This window comes from Scyliorhinus canicula, chromosome 11 (assembly GCF_902713615.1).
Source record: "Scyliorhinus canicula chromosome 11, sScyCan1.1, whole genome shotgun sequence".
Taxonomy (NCBI): domain Eukaryota; kingdom Metazoa; phylum Chordata; class Chondrichthyes; order Carcharhiniformes; family Scyliorhinidae; genus Scyliorhinus; species Scyliorhinus canicula.
The window spans coordinates 95,850,745-95,871,364 of record NC_052156.1 but is presented as its reverse complement, the minus strand read 5'-3'; the positions used below and the strand labels follow the sequence as shown (position 1 = coordinate 95,871,364).

The 20,620-nt window shown below is 45.4% G+C and overlaps 1 protein-coding gene across 5 annotated transcripts in view; it reads right to left on the bottom strand.

Annotated features, from left to right (window-relative positions):
* The window catches only part of nr2c2 (nuclear receptor subfamily 2, group C, member 2), a 413,970-nt gene that overhangs the window by 298,165 nt on the left and 95,185 nt on the right, over positions 1-20,620 (bottom strand). For all 5 annotated transcript variants that reach the window (XM_038810866.1, XM_038810865.1, XM_038810869.1 and 2 more), the window contains one exon: positions 11,817-12,053. In XM_038810866.1, coding sequence (XP_038666794.1) covers positions 11,817-12,053 — 237 coding nt within the window. The remainder of the gene's footprint in view (positions 1-11,816; positions 12,054-20,620) is intronic.

The window sequence follows — 20,620 nt, the reverse complement described above, 5'->3', positions numbered from 1 at the left end:
CTTAGATTCAGGCAGTTGTCAGGATCAACTCGGGGTCAGTGGTACAAAAGTTCTACTTGTTTTAGCTTTGGTTGAGGTCAGTAAAAGCTGGTGAATACATGCAACATAGCTGGAGTAAGCCATTGTATTCGTACTGATGTAGTCTCTAGTTTGTTATTGAGTACAAATCTGGACATGGATTGCTACGCAGTAATTGTTTTTGGAAAGTCAGTAGATCTGCAATTTCTTACTCAGGACCCTTAACAACACCTGATGTTTTTAATTAGAATGTCAGGGAAGTATTATCAGGTTGTAAGAGTCAGAAGGAAAAAAAGCAAATGGTCTGAAAGCTGCATTGACAACCTCCTCACCCTTCTTGTCAAATATTAAAAATTCCAGTACAGAATGCAGGTGTGGTGGTTGAGAGGTAGGTGCAGCTCGAAGAGATTTGTGCAAAGTGTGAAATATGTAAAATGTATCAGAGAATGCCACCACGTCCTATTGTAAACCTTCCATTAGAAAATTGCTTTAATGAGGCAATTGTCATGGATCTAAAGGTATGGAACAAAGACAGAAATGTATTTATTTTAGACTTTATACACATGGCAGCAAGATTTAATCTTTTTGTTGTAACAGAAGGCCAAAACAAACGGGTGATTGTGGATAACATAATAACATTATGACATTATCTAGTCCTGGATAGGTACTAGACTTGGGACACTGGGTAAGTTTATGATTAATAATGGAGGGAAATTTGCTAATGATGATTTCAGAGACGCATGTAATGACACAGTCATGACTAGCCCAGTTGGAAGTTCTTTCAGCAGAGTACAGGAGGAGGCTACTCTGCCTCTCAAGCCTACTCCTCCATTCAATGTCATGGTATTTTTATTGTAATCTCAAACCCAAATTACTGCCTATCCGTCACCCCCTTGTCGATCAATAATCTATCCAGCTCATTCTTAAAAGTATTCAAAGACTCTGCTTCCATTGCCTTTTGAGGAAGACAGTTCCAAAGACAGAGTGAAAAAAATTCTTTTCATCTCTGTCTTAAATGAGCGACCCCTTATTATAAACAGTAGCCCCCTAGTTCTAGATTCTCTGACAATAAGAAACATCCTCGCCTCATCCAATCTGTCAATACCCTTCAGGATCTTAAATGACAGAATGACAATGGATCTTGAGTGGATCCCCACTAAAAACTGACGTTAGGATAACTGGCCTTCAGTTTCCTGCTTTCCGTTTCCCTCCCTTTTTGAATAAAGGAGTTACATTTGCTATCTTCTAACCTAAAGGAACCTTCCCTGAATCTAGGGAATTTTGGAAAATTAAAACTAATGCATCAACTATCTCATCAGCCACTTCTATCAAGGACCTGAGGGTGAAGTCCATCCAGAACAGGTGATTTGTCAACCCTCAGACCCAACAATCTGCTCGATACCACTTTATTGTTGATTGTAATTTGCTCAAGTTCCTCCTTCACGTCCATTTCCTGATTTTCAGGCATTTCTGGAATGATCAGCTATGATCATAATGAATGGTGGAGCAGACTCGATGGGCCGAATGGCATGCTCCTGCTTCTACGTATGTTTCTATGTATGTTACATATGTCCTCTAAGCAAAATACATGTTTAATTCATCTGCTACACGTCTTTCTTTCCATTATCAATTCACCAGATGCATTTTTCGACAGGACCAAAGCTCGCTTTGTTAACTCTTTTCTTATTTAAATATCTATAGAAACTCTTACTCACTGTCTTTATATTACTGGCGTGCTTTCTCTCATACTATCGTTTTTTTCCTTCCTCATCAATCTTTTTGTCATTCATTGATGTCCTTCATATTCTTTCCAATCTTTCTAACTCACCGTTACACAAATATATAGGGCAGTTGCATGCTCCTCCTGTAGGATGTGGATGGTGAAGGACAACATTGGTGCCCCCACTGACTACACCTGCGGGAAGTGCACCCAACTCCAGCTCCTCAGAGACCACGTTAGGGAACTGAAGCTGGAGCTGGATGAACTTCGGATCATCCGGAGGCAGAGGGGGTGATAGAGAGTAGTTACAGGGAGTGTAGCACCAAAGGAGCAGAACAAGAGTAGCTGGGTTACAGTCAGGGGAAGGAAAAGAAACGGGCAGACATTCAGGGATCCTCCGAGGCCGTTCCCTTTCAAAACAAGTATACCGTTTTGGATGCTGTTGGGGGGGATGACCTACAAGGGGAAGTCCCTAGCGGCCAGGTCTCTGGCACTGAGTCTGGCTCTGTGGCTCAGAAGGGAAGGGGGGAGAATAGAAAAGCAATAGTGATAGGAGACTCAATAGTTAGGGGAACGGATAGGAGATTCTGTAGTCGCGAACGTGACTCCCGGAAGGTATGTTGCTTCCCGGGTGCCAGGGTCAGGAATCTCTCGTATCTAGTCTACAGGATTTTTACGGTGGAGGGGGAGCAACCAGAAGTCGTGGTGCACACAGGCACCAACGACATAGCTAAGAAAAAGGATGAGGATCTAAAAATTGGAGTGAGGTTGGAAGCTAAAGAGCAGGATCAGCAGAGTAGAGATCACAGGAGTGTTACCAGTGCCATGTGCAAGTGAGACAAAAAACAGAGAGCGAGTGCAGCTGAACACATGGCTACAGGGCTGGTGCAGAAGGGAAGGCTTCAGATATGTGGATCATTGGGATGACGTCTGGGGAAGGTGGGACCTGTACATGAGGGACGAATTGCACCTAAACTGGAGGGACACCAATATCCTGGGTGGGAGGTTAGCTAGACCTCTTCAGGAGGGTTTAAACTAGTTTCGCAGGGGGATGGGAACCAGAGCTATGGATCAGAGGATAGGTTAGCTGTTGAACAGACAGAAATAGTATGCAGCAAGTCTGAGAGGAAACAGTTGATAGGGCAATGTTGCACTCAGTGGAATGGGTTGAAGTGTGTCTGTTTCAATGCAAGGAGTGTCAGGAATAAGGGAGATGACCTTAGAGCATGGATAGTACTTGGAATTACGATGTTGTGGCCATTACGGAGACATGGATTTCACAGGGGCAGGAATGGTTGTTAGATGTTCCGGGGTTTAGAAGTATTAAGAAGAAAAGTGAGGGACGTAAAAGAGGAGGGTGAGTCTAACTGTTAATTAGGGAGCGCATCACAGCTGCAGAAAAGGAGGCAGTCAAGGAGGGTTTTTTTACTGAGTCAGTATGGGTGGAAGTCAGAAACAAGAAAGGAGCAGTCACTTTATTGGGAGTTTTCTATAGACCCCCCGACAGCAGCAGAGAGGTGGAGGAACAGATTGGGCAGCAGATCTTGGAAGGGTACAGAAATAACAGTTGTTGTCATGGGTGACTTCAACTTCCCTAATATTGACTGGAACCTCCTTACTGCAAATGGTTTGGATGGAGCAGATTTTGTCAGGTGTGTACAGGAAGGATTCCTGTCTCAATATGTTGATAGGCTGACTGGGGGGGGGAAGTCATATTGGAATTGGTGCTTGGCAACGAACCAGGCAAGGTGTCGGATGTCTCGGTGGGAGAGCATTTCGGTGACAGTGACCACAACTCCTTGACCTTTACCATAGTGTTGGAGAGAGATAGGAGCAGACAGTAAGGGAAGGCATTTAATTGGGGAAAGGGAAATTATACTGCTATTAGACAGGAGCGGAGGACCATAAAGTGGGAACAGTTGTTCTTAGGGAAATGCACAACAGTAATGTGGGGGTTGTTTAAGGAACACTTGCTGCGATCCTGTATAGTTTTGTCCCACTGAGACATGGAAGGAATGGTAAGGTGAAGGAGCCTTGGATGACAAGCGAAGAGGAGCTTCTAGTCAAGAGGAAGAAGGAAGTTATGTAAGGTTGAGGAAGCAAGGATCTGGCACGGCTCTAGAGGGTTACAAGGTAGCCAGGAAGGAACTCAAAAATGGACTGAGGAGAGCTAGAATGAGCCATGAAAAAGCCCTGGTGGGAAGGATTAGGAAAAAACCAAGGCGCTCTTCACTTAAGTCAGAAATAAGAGGATGATCAGAGTGAGAGCACGGCCGATCAGGGATAGTACAGGGAACTTGTGTCTAGAGTCTGAGGAGATAGGGGAGGTCTTAAATGAATATTATGCTTCAATATTCACGAGAGAGAGGGATGTTGTTGCTCAAGAGAACAGCGTGAGCCAGGTTAATATACTTGAACTGCTGGAAACTTTGAAAAACATCAGGATAGATAAGTTCCCTGGGCCTGACGGGGTATACCCAAGGTCACTACGGGATGCGAAGGACGAGATTGCTGCGGTGTTGGCATTGACGTTGATCTTTGCGTCCTCATTCTCCACTGGAGTAGTACCAGATGATTAGAGGGAGCCGAATGTTGTCCCCCTGTTCAAGAAAGGGAATAGGGAAATCCCTGGGAATTACAGACCAGTCAGTCTTACGTCTGTGGTGAGCAAAATATTGGAAAGGATTCTGAGAGATAGGATTTATGATTATTTAGAAAAACATAGATTGATTAAAGATAGTCAGCACGGCTTTGTGTGGGGCAGGTCATGTCTCACAAGCCTCATTGAATTCTTTGAGGATGCGACAAGTCACATTGATGAAGGTCGGGCAATGGATGTGCTGTATATGGATTTCAGTAAGGCATTTGACAAGGTTTCCCATAGTAGGTTCATTCAGAAAGTTAGGGGGCATGGGATACAGGGAAATTTGGCTGTCTGGATACACAATTGGCTGGCCAAAAGAAGACAGCGAATGGTAGTGGGTGGAAAGTATTCCCACTGGAGGTCGGTGACCAGTGGTGACCCGCAGGGATCTGACTGGGACCTCTGCTCTTGTGGTTTATATAAATGATTTGGATGAGGAAGTTGAAGGGTGGGTTAGCAAGTTTGCCGATGACACGAAGGTTGGTGGAGTTGCAGATAGTGTTGAGTGTTGTTGCAGGTTACAACAGGACATTGACAGGATGCAGAGTTCGGCTGAGAAGTGGCAGATGGAGTTCAACCTTGATAAATGTGAAGTGATTCATTTGGAAGGTCGAATTTGAATGCTGAATACAAGATTAAAGGCAGGATTCTTGGAAGTGTGGAGGAACAGAGGGATCATGGGTCCACGTACATAGATCCCTCAAAGTTGCCACCCAGGTTGATAGGGTTGTTAAGAAGGCATATGGTTTGTTGGCTTTCATTAACAGGGGGATTGAGTTTAAGAGCCGTGGGGTTTTGCTGCAGCTTCATAAAACCCTGGTTAGACCACACTTGGAATATTGTGTCCAGTTCTGGTCGTCTCATTACAGGAAGGATGTGGATGCTTTGGAGAGGGTGCAGAGGATGCTGCCTGGACTGGAGGGCATGTCTTATGAAGAAAGATTGAGGGAGCTAGGGCTTTTCTCACTGGAGCAAAGAAGGAAGAGAGGTGACCTGATAGAGATGTATAAGGTATGGATAGAGTGGATAGCCAGAGACTTTTCCCCAGGGCGGAAATGGCTGTCACGAGGGGACATCATTTTAACGTGATTGGAGGAAGGGGAGATGTCAGAGAGTGGTGAGTGTGTGGAATGCACTGCCAGCAGAGGTGGTGGAGTCAGAGTCATTAGGGACATTTAAGCGACTCTTGGACAGGCACATGGACAGCAGCAAATTAAAGGGGTGTAGGTTAGGTTGATCTTAGATTAGGATAAATGGTCGGCACAACATCTCGGAAGGAGCGATCACAATATGGTGGAATTTAAAATACAGATGGAGGGTGAGAAAGTAAAATCAAATACTAGTGTTTTGTGTTTAAACAAAGGAGATTACAAGGGGATGAGAGAAGAACTAGCTAAGGTAGACTGGGAGCTAAGACTTTATGGCGGAACAGTTGAGGAACAGTGGAGAACATTCCAAGCGATTTTTCACAGTGCTCAGCAAAGGTTTATACCAACAAAAAGGAAGGACGGAAGAAAGAGGGATAATCGACCGTGGATATCTAAGGAAATAAGGGAGAATATCAAATTGAAGGAAAAAGCATATAAAGTGGCAAAGATTGCTGGGAGATTAGAGGACTGGGAAATCTATAGGGGGCAACAGAAAGCTACTAAAAAAGCTATAAAGAAGAGTAAGATAGAGTATGAGAGTAAACTTGCTCAGTATATAAAAACAGACAGTAAAAGTCTTTACAAATATATAAGACAAAAAAAAGTGGCTAAGGTAAATATTGGTCCTTTAGAGGATGAGAAGGGAGTTTTAATAATGGGAAATGAGGAAATGGCTGAGGAACTGAACAGGTTTTTTGGGTCGGTCTTCACAGTGGAAGACACAAATAACATGCCAGCGACTGATAGAAATGAGGCTATGACAGGTGAGGACCTTGAGAGGATTGTTATCACTAAGGAGGGAGTGATGGGCAAGCTAATGGGGCTAAAGGTAGACAAGTCTCCTGGCACTGATGGAATGCATCCCAGAGTGCTAAAAGAGATGGCTAGGGAAATTGCAGATGCACTAGTGATAATTTACCGAAATTCACTAGACTCTGGGGTGGTCCCGCTGGATTGGAAATTAGCAAACGTGACGCCACTGTTTAAAAAAGGAGGTAGGCAGAAAGCAGGAAATTATAGGCCAGTGAGCTTAACTTCGGTAGTAGGGAAGATGCTAGAATCTGTCATCAAGGGAGAAATTGCGAGGCATCTGGATAGAAATTGTCCCATTGAGCAGACGCAGCATGGGTTCGTAAAGGGCAGGTCATGCCTAACTAATTTAGTGGAATTTTTTGAGGACATTACCAGTGCAGTAGATAACGTGGAGCCGATGGATGTGGTATATCTGGATTTCCAGAAAGCCTTTGACAAGGTGCCACACAAAAGGTTGCTGCATAAGATAAAGGTGCATGGCATTAAGGGTAAAGTAGTAGCATGGATAGAGGATTGGTTAATTAATAGAAAGCAAAGAGTTGGGATAAATGGGTGTTTCTCTGGTTGGCAATCAGTAGCTAGTGGTGTCCCTCAGGGATCCGTGTTGGGCCAACAATTGTTCACAATTTACATAGATGATTTGGAGTTGGGGACCAAGGGCAATGTGTCCAAGTTTGCAGATGACACTAAGATGAGTGGTAAAGCGAAAAGTGCAGAGGATACTGGAAGTCTGCAGAGGGATTTGGATAGGTTAAGTGAATGGGCTAGGGTCTGGCAGATGGAATACAATGTTGACAAATGTGAGGTTATCCATTTTGGTAGGAATAACAGCAAACGGGATTATTATTTAAATGATAAAATATTAAAGCATGCCGCTGTTCAGAGAGACTTTGGTATGCTGGTGCATGAGTCACAGAAGGTTGGTTTACAAGTGCAACAGGTGATTAAGAAGGCAAATGGAATTTTGTCCTTCATTGCTAGAGGGATGGAGTTTAAGACTAGGGAGGTTATGTTGCAATTGTATAAGGTGTTAGTGCGGCCACACCTGGAGTATTGTGTTCAGTTTTGGTCTCCTTACTTGAGAAAGGACGTACTGGCGCTGGAGGGTGTGCAGAGGAGATTCACTAGGTTAATCCCAGAGCTGAAGGGGTTGGATTATGAGGAGAGGTTGAGTAGACTGGGACTGTACTCGTTGGAATTTAGAAGGATGAGGGGGGATCTTATAGAAACATTTAAAATTATGAAGGGAATAGATAGGATAGATGCGGGCACGTTGTTTCCACTGGCGGGTGACAGCAGAACTAGGGGACATAGCCTCAAAATAAGGGGAAGTAGATTTAGGACTGAGTTTAGGAGGAACTTCTTCACCCAAAGGGTTGTGAATCTATGGAATTCCTTGCCCAGTGAAGCAGTTGAGGCTCCTTCATTATATGTTTTTAAGGTAAAGATAGATAGTTTTTTGAAGAATAAAGGGATTAAGGGTTATGGTGTTCGGGCCGGAAAGTGGAGCTGAGTCCACAAAAGATCAGCCATGATCTAATTGAATGGCGGAGCAGGCTCGAGGGGCCAATTGGCCTACTCCTGCTCCTAGTTCTTATGTTCTTATCTTGTGCGGTGATCATTCTGTTCCACAGTTTCTAAAGGAAGGAGCGGGTCCTGGAGTGGGCCAAGAAATGCCATAGTATTGGTAACATGGAAAGAATTTACCAGCACTAAGCACCTAATAAGGTGAAGATGGTCTTGTACAATCAAGGAATGTAGTCTGGGGTGGTGTCCCCAGCAGTTTGAAAGTCAGTTTGACTTTAATTCGAAACTCTGGATGGGGTAAAGAGCTTCATCACAGATCATGGACTGGGCACAGTTTGAGGGCTGCAGGTGGACTGTTTGGTGTTTTACTGTTCATCTTGAGGAAGGCTGAGGGGTGAGAGGGGCACGGTGGTAGCGGAGCCAGGCAGGGTGAATGGTGTTTTTGAGGCCTTCTATCGAAGATTGTATGACTCGGAGCGTCCGGTGGGGGATGAAGGGAAGAGGCGTTTTTTTGGATGGGTTGGAGGCCCCGAGGGTTGAGGAGGCGAAAGTAGAGGGATTGGGCTGAGGGAGGTGATGGATTACGTGGGGTACATTCAGGCCGGGTTGACCCTGGGACTGGATGGGTTCCCGTTTGGGATGTATAACGAGTCGATGGTGAGGAGGGATCTCTCCCCCACGCTGTCGCAGGCCTATATGTCGCTCATTTTAAAGAAGTACAAGGACCCAGAGTAGTGCGGATTGTACTGCCCGATCTCGCTATTGAATGTGGATGCAAAGTCGTTGGCGAGGCTGCTGGTGTCGCGGTTAGAGGGTTTCATGCCAGGGGTGGCAGGAGAGGTTCGTGAAAGGGCGGCAGTGGTCGATGAACATGCAGAGGCTGCTTAATGCTATTATGATACCCATGGTGTTGGCAATGGACGCGGAAAAGTCATTTGCTTGGATGGAATGGGCGTATCTGATTGAAGTGTTGGGTTCATACAGGGGTTTGTGGATTGGGTTTGGTGCTCTACAAGGCACCCAGGGCTAGTGTTCGAACAAACAAGGTTAGTTCGGATTACTTTGGATATTAAAGGTATCCCAAATTTAGCATGGCAAATCCACGTGCACATCTTCAGACTGTGGGAGGAAACCGGAGGACCCAAAGGAAACCCACCCAGACACGGGGAGAACGTGCAAACTTCACACAATCACTCAAGGTCGGAATCAATCCCAGAGCCATGGTACTGTGAGGCAACACTACAAATCACTTTGCCACCCACAAATGTATCCTTTCACTTTGTGAATAAACCTGAGTAGAGATTGATTTTTGGTCTCCTCCTTCACCAACTGGCAATAAGACGTTTAACATCAGATACTGATGAAGTTTGTATCTATATGCAGCAAGACCTGGACAACATTCAGGCTTAGGTTGATAAGTGACAAGTAACATTTGTGGCACACAAGTACCAGATAATGACCATCTCCAACAAGAGAATCTAACCCCTCCCACAACTCCTTTACCGATACATTGATGACTATTTTGATGCCGCATCATGCTCTCGCCCGGACCTGGAAAAATTCATCAACTTCGCTTACAGTTTCCACCCCTCCATCACTTTCACCTGGTCCATCTCAGACACTTCCCTTCCTTGATCTTTCTGTCTCCATTTCCGGTAATAGACTATCACTAATATCCACTACAGGCCGACTGACTCCCACATCTATCAGGACTGCAGCTCTTCGCACCCTACACCCTGTAAGGACTCCATCCCTTTCACTCAACTCCTTCGCCTCTGCCGCATTTGTTCCGATGATGCCACTTTCCAAAATGGTGCTTCGAAAATGTGTTCCTTCTCCCTCAACCGTGATTTCCCACCTACAGGGCCCTCAACAATGTGCGATCCATCTCCCACGCCAATACCCCTCCACTCCCTCCCAGAACAAGGAGAGTCCCTATACTTCTCACATTTCATCCCACCAGCCTCCGTATGCAAGGCATGATCCTCCGCCAACTCCAGTGTGATGCCACCACCGAACACATCTTCCCTTCACTCCCTCTGTCAGCATTCCACAGAGACCGTTCCCTCTGAGACAATCTAGTCCACTCCTCCACCACACCCAGTACCCTCCCATGCAATCGCAGAAGATGTAACACCTGCCCCGTTACCTCTTCCATGCTTAACATCCCAGGCCCAAAACACTCATTCCAGGTTAAGCAGAGTTTCATTTGCATCTCTTCCAATTTGGTCTGCTGCATTCGCTGCTCCCAATGTGGTCTCCTCTAATCGGAGAGACCAAACGCAGACTGGGTGATCGCTTTGCTGAGCATAGAACATAGAACATAGAACAGTACAGCACAGAACAGGCCCTTCGGCCCTCAATGTTGTGCCGAGCCATGATCACCCCACTCAAACCCACGTATCCACCCTATACCCGTAACCCAACAACCCCCCCCTTAACCTTACTTTTATTAGGACACTACGGGCAATTTAGCATGGCCAATCCACCTAACCCGCACATCTTTGGACTGTGGGAGGAAACCGGAGCACCCGGAGGAAACCCACGCACACAGGGGGAGGACGTGCAGACTCCACACAGACAGTGACCCAGCCGGGAATCGAACCTGGGACCCTGGAGCTGTGAAGCATTTATGCTAACCACCATGCTACCCTGCTGCCCCTGCATCTTCAGTCTGTGCACATTCAGGACCCTGACCTTCCTGTTGCTTGCCATTTTAACAAAAGACCCTGCTCCCATGCCCAACATGTCTGTTCTTGGCCTGTTGCAATGTTCCAGTGAAGCGCAACGCAAACTAGAGGAACAACATCTCATCTTCCGGTTAGGCACACTACAGCCTTCCGGCCTGAACATCAAATTCAACAACTTCAGATGATCAGCTCTACTCCACCTCGACCCATTTGTTTTCATTTCATTTTAACTGTCTTTTACCATTTCTTTCTTTCTCCCCCGCCCCTTTTCTTATCCACCTTTCTTTCACCTTTCTCCTCTTTGCTTCCCCCTTCCCCTCCCCCCCACATCTACAGTTCATCCTCTGATGTTAGTTTCTCTGCTGTTTGACCTTTCACATCTTTTGTCCTCTCTGGGGACTGCCATTAGCACTCTTTCCCCTTGGTTTCTGTGGCCATTAGCACCCGGTTTCCCTGGGTTTCTGTGACGATGACTCATCTTTCATTCTCACTCCACAGTATAAATATTTCCCACTTTCTGTCTGTTAGCTTTGACAAAGAGTCCTCGGACTCGAAACGTTAGCTCTTTTCTCTCCCTACAGATGCTGCCAGACTTGCTGAGATTTTCCAGCATTTTATCTTTCGTTTCAGATTCCAGCATCCGCAGTAATTTTCTTTTATCCAGAGAATCTAACCATCTCCCCATGACATTCAATGGCATTACCATTATTGAATCTGCCATTATCGATTTCCTGGGTTACCACCGGCCAGAAACTAAACTGGACTAGCCATATAAATACCATTGTTACAAGCGCAAGTCAGAGGCTGAGGATTCTGTGGCGGGTAACCCACCTCTTGCCTGCCCAAACTCTTTCCACCACCTACAAGACAGAAGCCAGGAATGTGATGGAATACTCTCCACTTGCCTGGATGAGTGTAGCTCCAACAACACTCCAAAAACTCGACACTGTCCTGGATAAATCTTTATCTGTATCCCATCCACCACCTTAAACATTCACTCCCTCCACCACCAAAGCAGTGGCAGCAGCTAGAAGATGCACTGCAGCAAATCACCAAACCTGCAACCTCTACCATCTAGAAAGAGAATGGCAGCAAACACATAGGAATATGTACCGTTTCTCTGATCCAATATTCTCTCAGTAGCAGTAAATAGCTGACGATATCAGAGAAATTAACAGAAGGCCAATCCAACACCACCTGCTTATATTAGCATCCAAGGTGAATTTCTACCCCATTATGCAGATTGTATTAGTTACCTGAAATCTTTGGGGTACAATGCCATCTGTAGTGGTGAGGATTAGCTGCTTCGAACTGGAACTTTCAGGCGTTGTCAGAACAAGTTTTCCTTGGGCTGTATTGTTCCCACTATCCAAAATCACCCTTCCTGCACCTCTGCCATCCGGAGTGGCCAAGATAAGCTCCTTGGAGGATGCAGCTGTATCTAAGGTCGTCACTATCTGTATTTTCTGCCCTGTTTGTTGATCAGTTACAATCTGAAAAAAATAAAGTTGCAAATTTTTATAATCATGAACATGAAAGATTCCATTTTAATGTCAGATATGAGTCACATTGCTGTAGCCTACTACCTGGAATCAAAATAACCTTCACTTCTTTTAAGTTGTGCAATATTTTCCAAGTAATTTTCTTACATTGATTATTGTTACATTTTAGGGATTCATGCTGAATGTTCTACTCAGGTAGTCACTAAGCACTACCGATATGGGAACTTGAGGAATTGAATGCGCAGAGCACTCATATTATTGCACCACATGATACTCCTCGTCTGCTCTTGATAACTAAATAATCCAAGGCTCAAGCTATCGACTAACAGTTTATTTGCCATCAATCAGTTCAATGAAAAATACAAAAATGTATTCAGTCATATGACAAACTTTGTCCAACTCGCATATCTGGCCTAGATTTCAATTTCAATGAAAATCACTGTCTCTTGACGATTAGTGCCAGATAACTCGAATGATCTGTTTAAAACCTGCATACATTTGTTCAAAAGGCCATACTGTGGCTCAGATAACCATTTAAATAATGTTTCAAAAGATTAGGCAGGCTATTATCCCTTAGACAGATTAGCTGTTGAAACAATTCAATGGTCACTTTGCATGCAATGGTCAACAGTGGCATTATTAATTACACAAGCCTTTGACACTTGTAAAGGTAATTGATCTGGATTCAGGCATCATCCCTGACCTTTCCATAATATTGATGACTCAGTCAGTGGTTACTCTGATCGAAAGAATTTCATTAATTAAGAATAAAGAATAAATAAAATTACAACACAGGCCCTCCAAGCCTGCACCAGCCATGCTGCCGTCTGAACTAAAACGCCCGACCCTCCAGGGGACTATATCCTTCTATTCCCATCCTATTCATATATTTGTCAAGACACCCCTTAAAAGTCACTATTGTATCTGCTTCCACTGCCTGCCCCGGCAGCGAGTTCCAGGCTCAGCCACCCTCAGTGTAAAAAAACTTGCCTTGGACATCCCCTTTAACCCTTGCCCCTCGCACCTTAAACCTATGAAAAGGGAATAAAGAAAATTCTGCCATAATTCTGCTTCTAATTTCTGCCCCTCTTTACAAGATTCATCGCTGATTCACCCATTCTATTAGTTGGGCTTTAAAACAAACTTAGAACACAGGCATTGCTAGAAAGTACATACTGTCCACCCCAATTGGCCTCGAGAAGGTGGTGGTGAGGTTCTTCTTGAACCGCTGCAATCGTGCCAAATGGACTCCCACAGTGCTGTTAGGTCGGAAATTGTCAGATTTTTCCAAGACAAAATAGTGTGTGGCTTTGAGGCAAACTTGTAAGTAGTGGTGTACACATACTTCTGCTTTCCCTATCCTTCCAGGTGGTAGAGATCACTGGTTTAGAATGGGCTATTGAAGTAACTTTGGCGAGTTGTTGCAATGAATCGTGTAGATGATAAGCATTGATGTACCAATGGTGATGGGAGTGAATTTCTACAGTACTGGAAGGACAGCCAATACAGCAAGAAACTGTTTAGTCATTGATGGTGCTGATCATCTTGAGTGTTGTTGTTTTAGGTAGTCAACAGCCTAGTGGAAAGTATTGCATCTCACTCATTCCTTGTTTCTTTTTACATTACCTACCACAGAATTCCCAGCCTTTGATCTGTTCTTGGAGCCATGGCATTAGTGTTGTGCTTGGATTAGGAATCCCTTTCCGTCGTGTTGGAATACGGTGCTTGCTGGGTTCTCTCCACTTTTGATTCCAACCTGTCATCCAGCAGAGGGCAGCAGAGCAGAGCTACTGATCAGCTGTTCTGGGGGAATTTGCATACGTGCAGTGCGGTCAGCCTAAGTTGAAGGGGAACCGGCGAAGGAGACCCAAGGAGTTTGAGTGAAGACAAGCATCCAGCAGAGGGCAGCAGAGCAGAGCTACTGATCAGCTGTTCTGGGGGAATTTGCATACGTGCAGTGCGGTCAGCCTAAGTTGAAGGGGAACCGGCGAAGGAGACCCAAGGAGTTTGAGTGAAGACAAGCATCCAGCAGAGGGCAGCAGAGCAGAGCTACTGATCAGCTGTTCTGGGGGAATTTGCATACGTGCAGTGCGGTCAGCCTAAGTTGAAGGGGAACCGGCAAAGGAGACCCAAGGAGTTTGAGTGAAGACAAGCATCCAGCAGAGGGCAGCAGAGCAGAGCTACTGATCAGCTGTTCTGGGGGAATTTGCATACGTGCAGTGCGGTCAGCCTAAGTTGAAGGTGGTTTGTGGAGGGGCTGTTGGCAAGTGACAGTTAAACCCGAAACACTTTGTGAGTGTTTCCCACCCTACCTGCTCCTCTAACCAACCCCCCCACCCCACGGTGGTTGGGAAGCGGGAGCAGGGGCCTGTCGTGAAGGTGAGTGAGTGCCTTTAAATTTGCTTAACTTTCAGCGGGAGCAGGGTTTGAGGTAATATCAGGTAAGCTCTTCCTTTCTTTTTCTTTTTCTTGTTTTTTTTAAAATCTAGAGGTGATGTCAGGGAAGGCAGTACAATGCTCCTCCTGCAGAATGTTTGAGGTGAGGGATGCCGTCAGTGTCCCTGCTGATTTCATCTGTGGGAAGTGCACCCAACTCCAGCTCCTCAAAAACCGTGTTAGGGACCTGGAGCTTGAGCTGGATAAACTTCGGATCATTCGGGAGGCAGAGGGGGTCATAGATAGGAGCTTCAGGGAAGTAGTTACACCAAAGACTGGAGATAGATGGGTAACTGTAAGAGGGACTGGGAAGAAGCAGTCAGTGCAGGGACCCCCTGCGGTCGTTCCCCTGAGTAACAAGTATACCGTTTTGGATACTTGTGGGGGGGACGACTTACCAGGGGTAAGCCATGGGGTATGGGCCTCTGGCACGGAGTCTGTCCCTGTTGCTCAGAAGGGAAGGGGGGAAAGGAGTAGAACATTAGTAATTGGGGACTCAATAGTCAGGGGCACAGATAGGAGATTTTGTGGGAGCGAGAGAGACTCACGTTTGGTATGTTGCCTCCCAGGTGCAAGGGTAAGTGATGTCTCGGATCGTGTTTTCCGGGTCCTTAAGGGGGAGAGGGAGCAGCCCCAAGTCGTAGTCCACATTGGCACTAACGACATTGGTAGGAAAGGGGACAAGGATGTCAGGCAGGCCTTTAGGGAGCTAGGATGGAAGCTCAGAGCGAGAACAAACAGAGTTGTTATCTCTGGGTTGTTGCCCGTGCCACGTGATAGTGAGATGAGGAATAGGGAGAGAGAGCAATTAAACACGTGGCTACAGGGATGGTGCAGGCGGGAGGGATTCAGATTTCTGGATAACTGGGGCTCTTTCTGGGGAAGGTGGGACCTCTATAGACAGGATGGTCTACATCTGAACCCGAGGGGCACCAATATCCTGGGGGGGGGAGATTTGTTAGTGCTCTTTGGGGAGGTTTAAACTAATTCAGCAGGGGCATGGGAACCTGGATTGTAGTTTTGGGGTACGGGAGATTGAGAGTATAGAGGTCAGGAGCACAGATTTGACTTTGCAGGAGGGTGCCAGTGTTCAGGTAGGTGGTTTGAAGTGTGTCTACTTCAATGCCAGGAGTATACGAAATAAGGTAGGGGAACTGGCAGCATGGGTTGGTACCTGGGACTTCGACGTTGTGGCCATTTCAGAGACATGGATAGAGCAGGGACAGGAATGGTTGTTGCAGGTTCCGGGGTTTAGGTGTTTTAGTAAACTCAGAGAAGGGGGCAAAAGAGGGGGAGGTGTGGCGCTGCTAGTCAAGGACAGTATTACGGTGGCGGAAAGGATGCTAGATGGGGACTCTTCTTCTGAGGTAGTATGGGCTGAGGTTAGAAACAGGAAAGGAGAGGTCACCCTGTTGGGAGTTTTCTATAGGCCACCTAATAGTTCTAGGGATGTAGAGGAAAGGATGGCGAAGATGATTCTAGAAAAGAGCGAAAGTAACAGGGTAGTTATTATGGGAGACTTTAACTTTCCAAATATTGACTGGAAAAGATATAGTTCGAGTACATTAGATGGGTCGTTCTTTGTACAATGTGTGCAGGAGGGTTTCCTGACACAATATGTTGACAGGCCAACAAGAGGCGAGGCCACATTGGATTTGGTTTTGGGTAATGAACCAGGCCAGGTGTTAGATCTGGAGGTAGGTGAGCACTTTGGAAACAGTGACCACAATTCGGTGACCTTTACGTTAGTGATGGAAAGGGATAAGTATACCCCGCAGGGCAAGAGTTATAGCTGGGGGAAGGGCAATTATGATGCCATTAGACATGACTTAGGATGTGTTGGTTGGAGAAGTAGGCTGCAAGGGTTGGGCACACTGGATATGTGGAGCTTGTTCAAGGAACAGCTATTGCATGTTCTTGATAAGTACGTACCAGTCAGGCAGGGAGGAAGGGGTCGAGCGAGGGAACCGTGGTTTACCAAAGAAGTGGAATCTCTTGTTAAGAGGAAGAAGGAGGCCTATGTGAAGATGAGGCATGAAGTTTCAGTTGGGGCGCTTGATAGTTACAAGGAAGAGAGGAAGGATCTAAAGAGAGAGCTGAGACGAGCAAGGAGGGGACATGAGAAGTCTTTGGCAGGTAGGATCAAGGAAAACCCAAAAGCTTTCTATAGGTATGTCAGGAATAAAAGAATGGCTAGGGTAAGAGTAGGGCCAGTCAAGGACAGTGGTGGGAAGTTGTGTGTGGAGGCTGAGGAGATAAGCGAGATACTAAATGAATACTTTTCGTCAGTATTCACTCAAGAAAAAGATAATATTGTGGAGGAGAATGCTGAGACCCAGGCTATTAGAGTAGATGGCATTGAGGTGCATAGGGAAGAAGTGTTGGCAATTCTGGACAAGGTGAAAATCCCCGGGGCCGGATGGGATTTATCCTAGGATTCTCTGGGAAGCCAGGGAAGAGATTGCTGAGCCTTTGGCTTTGATTTTTAGGTCATCATTGGCTACAGGAATAGTGCCAGAGGACTGGAGGATAGCAAATGTGGTCCCTTTGTTCAAGAAGGGGAGTAGAGATAACCCCGGTAACTATAGGCCGGTGAGCCTAACGTCTGTGGTGGGTAAGGTCTTGGAGAGGATTATAAAAGATACGATTTATAATCATCTAGATAGGAATAATATGATTAGGGATAGTCAGCATGGTTTTGTGAAGGGTAGGTCATGCCTCACAAACCTTATTGAGTTCTTTGAGAAGGTAACTGAACAGGTAGACGAGGGTAGAGCAGTTGATGTGGTGTATATGGATTTCAGTAAAGCGTTTGATAAGGTTCCCCACGGTCGGCTATTGCAGAAAATATGGAGGCTGGGGATTGAGGGTGATTTAGAGATGTGGATCAGAAATTGGCTAGTTGAAAGAAGACAGAGAGTGGTAGTTGATGGGAAATGTTCAGAATGGAGTTCAGTTACGAGTGGCGTACCACAAGGATCTGTTCTGGGGCCGTTGCTGTTTGTCATTTTTATAAATGACCTAGAGGAGGGCGCAGAAGGATGGGTGAGTAAATTTGCAGACGACACTAAAGTCGGTGGAGTTGTAGACAGTGCGGAAGGATGTTGCAGGTTACAGAGGGACATAGATAAGCTGCAGAGCTGGGCTGAGAGGTGGCAAATGGAGTTTAATGTGGAGAAGTGTGAGGTGATTCACTTTGGAAAGAATAACAGGAATGCGGAATATTTGGCTAATGGTAAAATTCTTGGTAGTGTGGATGAGCAGAGGGATACCGGTGTCCATGTACATAGATCCCTGAAAGTTGCCACCCAGGTTGATAGGGTTGTGAAGAAGGCCTATGGTGTGTTGGCCTTTATTGGTAGAGGGATTGAGTTCCGGAGCCATGAGGTCATGTTGCAGTTGTACAAAACTCTAGTACGGCCGCATTTGGAGTATTGCGTACAGTTCTGGTCGCCTCATTATAGGAAGGACGTGGAAGCTTTGGAATGGGTGCAGAGGAGATTTACCAGGATGTTGCCTGGTATGGAGGGAAAATCTTATGAGGAAAGGCTGATGGACTCGAGGTTGTTTTCGTTAGAGAGAAGAAGGTTAAGAGGTGACTTAATAGAGGCATACAAAATGATCAGAGGGTTAGATAGGGTGGACAGCGAGAGCCTTCTCCCGCGGATGGAGGTGGCTAGCACGAGGGGACATAGCCTTAAATTGAGGGGTAATAGACAGAGGTCAGAGGTGGGTTTTTTACGCAAAGAGTGGTGAGGCCATGGAATGCCCTACCTGCAACAGTAGTGAATTTGCCAACATTGGGGGCATTTAAAAATTTATTGGATAAGCATATGGATGATAAGGGCATAGTGTAGGTTAGATGGCCTTTAGTTTTTTTTCCATGTCGGTTCAACATCGAGGGCCGAAGGGCCTGTACTGCGCTGTATCGTTCTATGTTCTATGTTCTATTTCTCATCTATCCAGATTTTCATGCTTCCTTTTCACCAGCCTCTCTTCCACCCCGCTAGGTAGACATACATTCTCTATATCCCCAACATCCGTCTACCCTCCAATGTCCTTGAAATTGTAGGCACAGTTGGCTGAATTAATCTACAGGACCTGTGGATTTGATTGTCAACTTGGTGAGTTCAAACACTGAAATTGAAAGCACACCATGGAGCTGGCCCCAACGTGCCAACCTCTGCAATGAACACTAGCTTCTTAATCCACATGCAAGCTATGGTCGTGCAGCACAGTGGCTAGCACTGCTGCCTCATGGCGCTGTGGGCCCAGGTTCGAACCCAGCCCCCGGTCACTGTCCCTGTGGAGTTTGCACATTCTTCCTGTGTCTGCTTGGATCTCACCCACCTAACCGAAAGAGACAGTGTAGGTCGATTGGCCACGCTAAATTGCCCCTTAATTGGAAAAAAAATAATTGGGTACTTTAAATTTTTTTAAAAACATGCAAGCAAATCCCTTGAGAGGGGCGCATTCACAATGAACATACTTTAATCACTCAATTAAAGATATTTCAATATACTTTTCAGTTTAGTTCCAGAGCCACAATGTTTCATGAAACTCACCAGTTAAACCAAGCTGAGTATATAATGGGAGTTGACTGGGCTGAATCACTGACAGAAAGTATATCAATAAATATTCAGTATTGAGAACTGTGTTCTTACAAGTTTGTGGTAGAGTTTAATTGAAATATTGCTTTCTACAAAATGGGGGTTTTCCCTATCACATCAGGATGCATATGGCTTGTGCTGCCTTAGGTTGGAGCTGAGCTGACTATTACTATTATGGTTCCTCTTTCCTGATGGCTTCCAGGCTTATCTGGTTTCCGCCTATTTCTTGGGGTAATAAGGTTAATATCTGTGGTCACATGATCAATGCTTTCTATTGTCCATCCAGAATGAGTTGGAAGTCCAAAGCCATTGCTACACAATGGGGAAATAAATGGCTTACTCATACCTATTTATGATAAGCTGGTTTCAGCATAGCTCTTTTCGCTAAGCTTTGAACTTGGAGAACTGCAAATCTGTACTTGAATTTTAATAGAACATAGAACATTCGGCTCATCGAGTCTGCACCGACCCACTTAAGCCCCCACTTCCACCCTATCTCCGTAACCCAAGGTCCCACGGAATCAATTTGTAAATTCGTCCAGGGTCCCGCTATGGGCTTAGAATGTCTGAGTTCTCCTTTATAAGCATATAGATCGGGGTTGTTATGGGCATATATCAAGCAATTTTCAATATATAATGTTTTATATCTTTGTGCAATTTGGCTACCAAGATATATTTTTAATTCTTTTTACAGTATTTTCTATTCCTTGATGACAGTGAATATCATGATATTAAGAAATCAGGTGGTTACGATCTAGGGTTGGTACCATGTATTGTTCGTCTTTAAGAACTAGTACGTCCTTGACTTCTAGCTTGTTTTTCACTTACTTGATGATGGGAATGGACTTGATCCTTCTCCAATCTTTTTCAAATTAGCAACTTGACTTTTGGATTGAATAAAATCCACTTATTTCCTCGATCATTCGGGGTTCCCAAGCAATGGTTTCCAGAAAGATTGCAGCACAGGAGGATGCCATTTGGCCCATCTTGTCCATGCCAACCCGAGGACACCAAAATGCCATCATTTTGTGCACAAATCCAGTCAAATGGTTTCACATTGTGAATGGCTATTCAAGGGAGGGCATTCCAGCCATGGTGATTTAAATATTTACAACTTTCCAGAAGCATATTCTTATATGAGTTAATCTCGTGTCTATCTGGAATCACAGAAGGTCTCCTGTCCCTTGGTGGTTACCTGTGGCAGACGTTTGACCACTTGTCAATTGTAAAAAAGACCATATTGATTCAAGTCTATATGTTGACAGTTAGAAAGGTGTCATTATTCCTGGGCAGGACACTGATAACATTTCAAAGAACAAAGGACAATTACAGCTCAGGAATAGGCCCTTCCGCCCTCCAAGCCTGTACCGATCATGATGCCAACCTTGGCCAAAACCCTCAGCACTTGTGCCGTATCCCTCTACATCCATCCTATCCAAAATTGGTGGCATAGTGGATAGTGAAGAAGGTTATATAAGATTGCAACAGGATCTTGACCAATTGGGCTTGTGG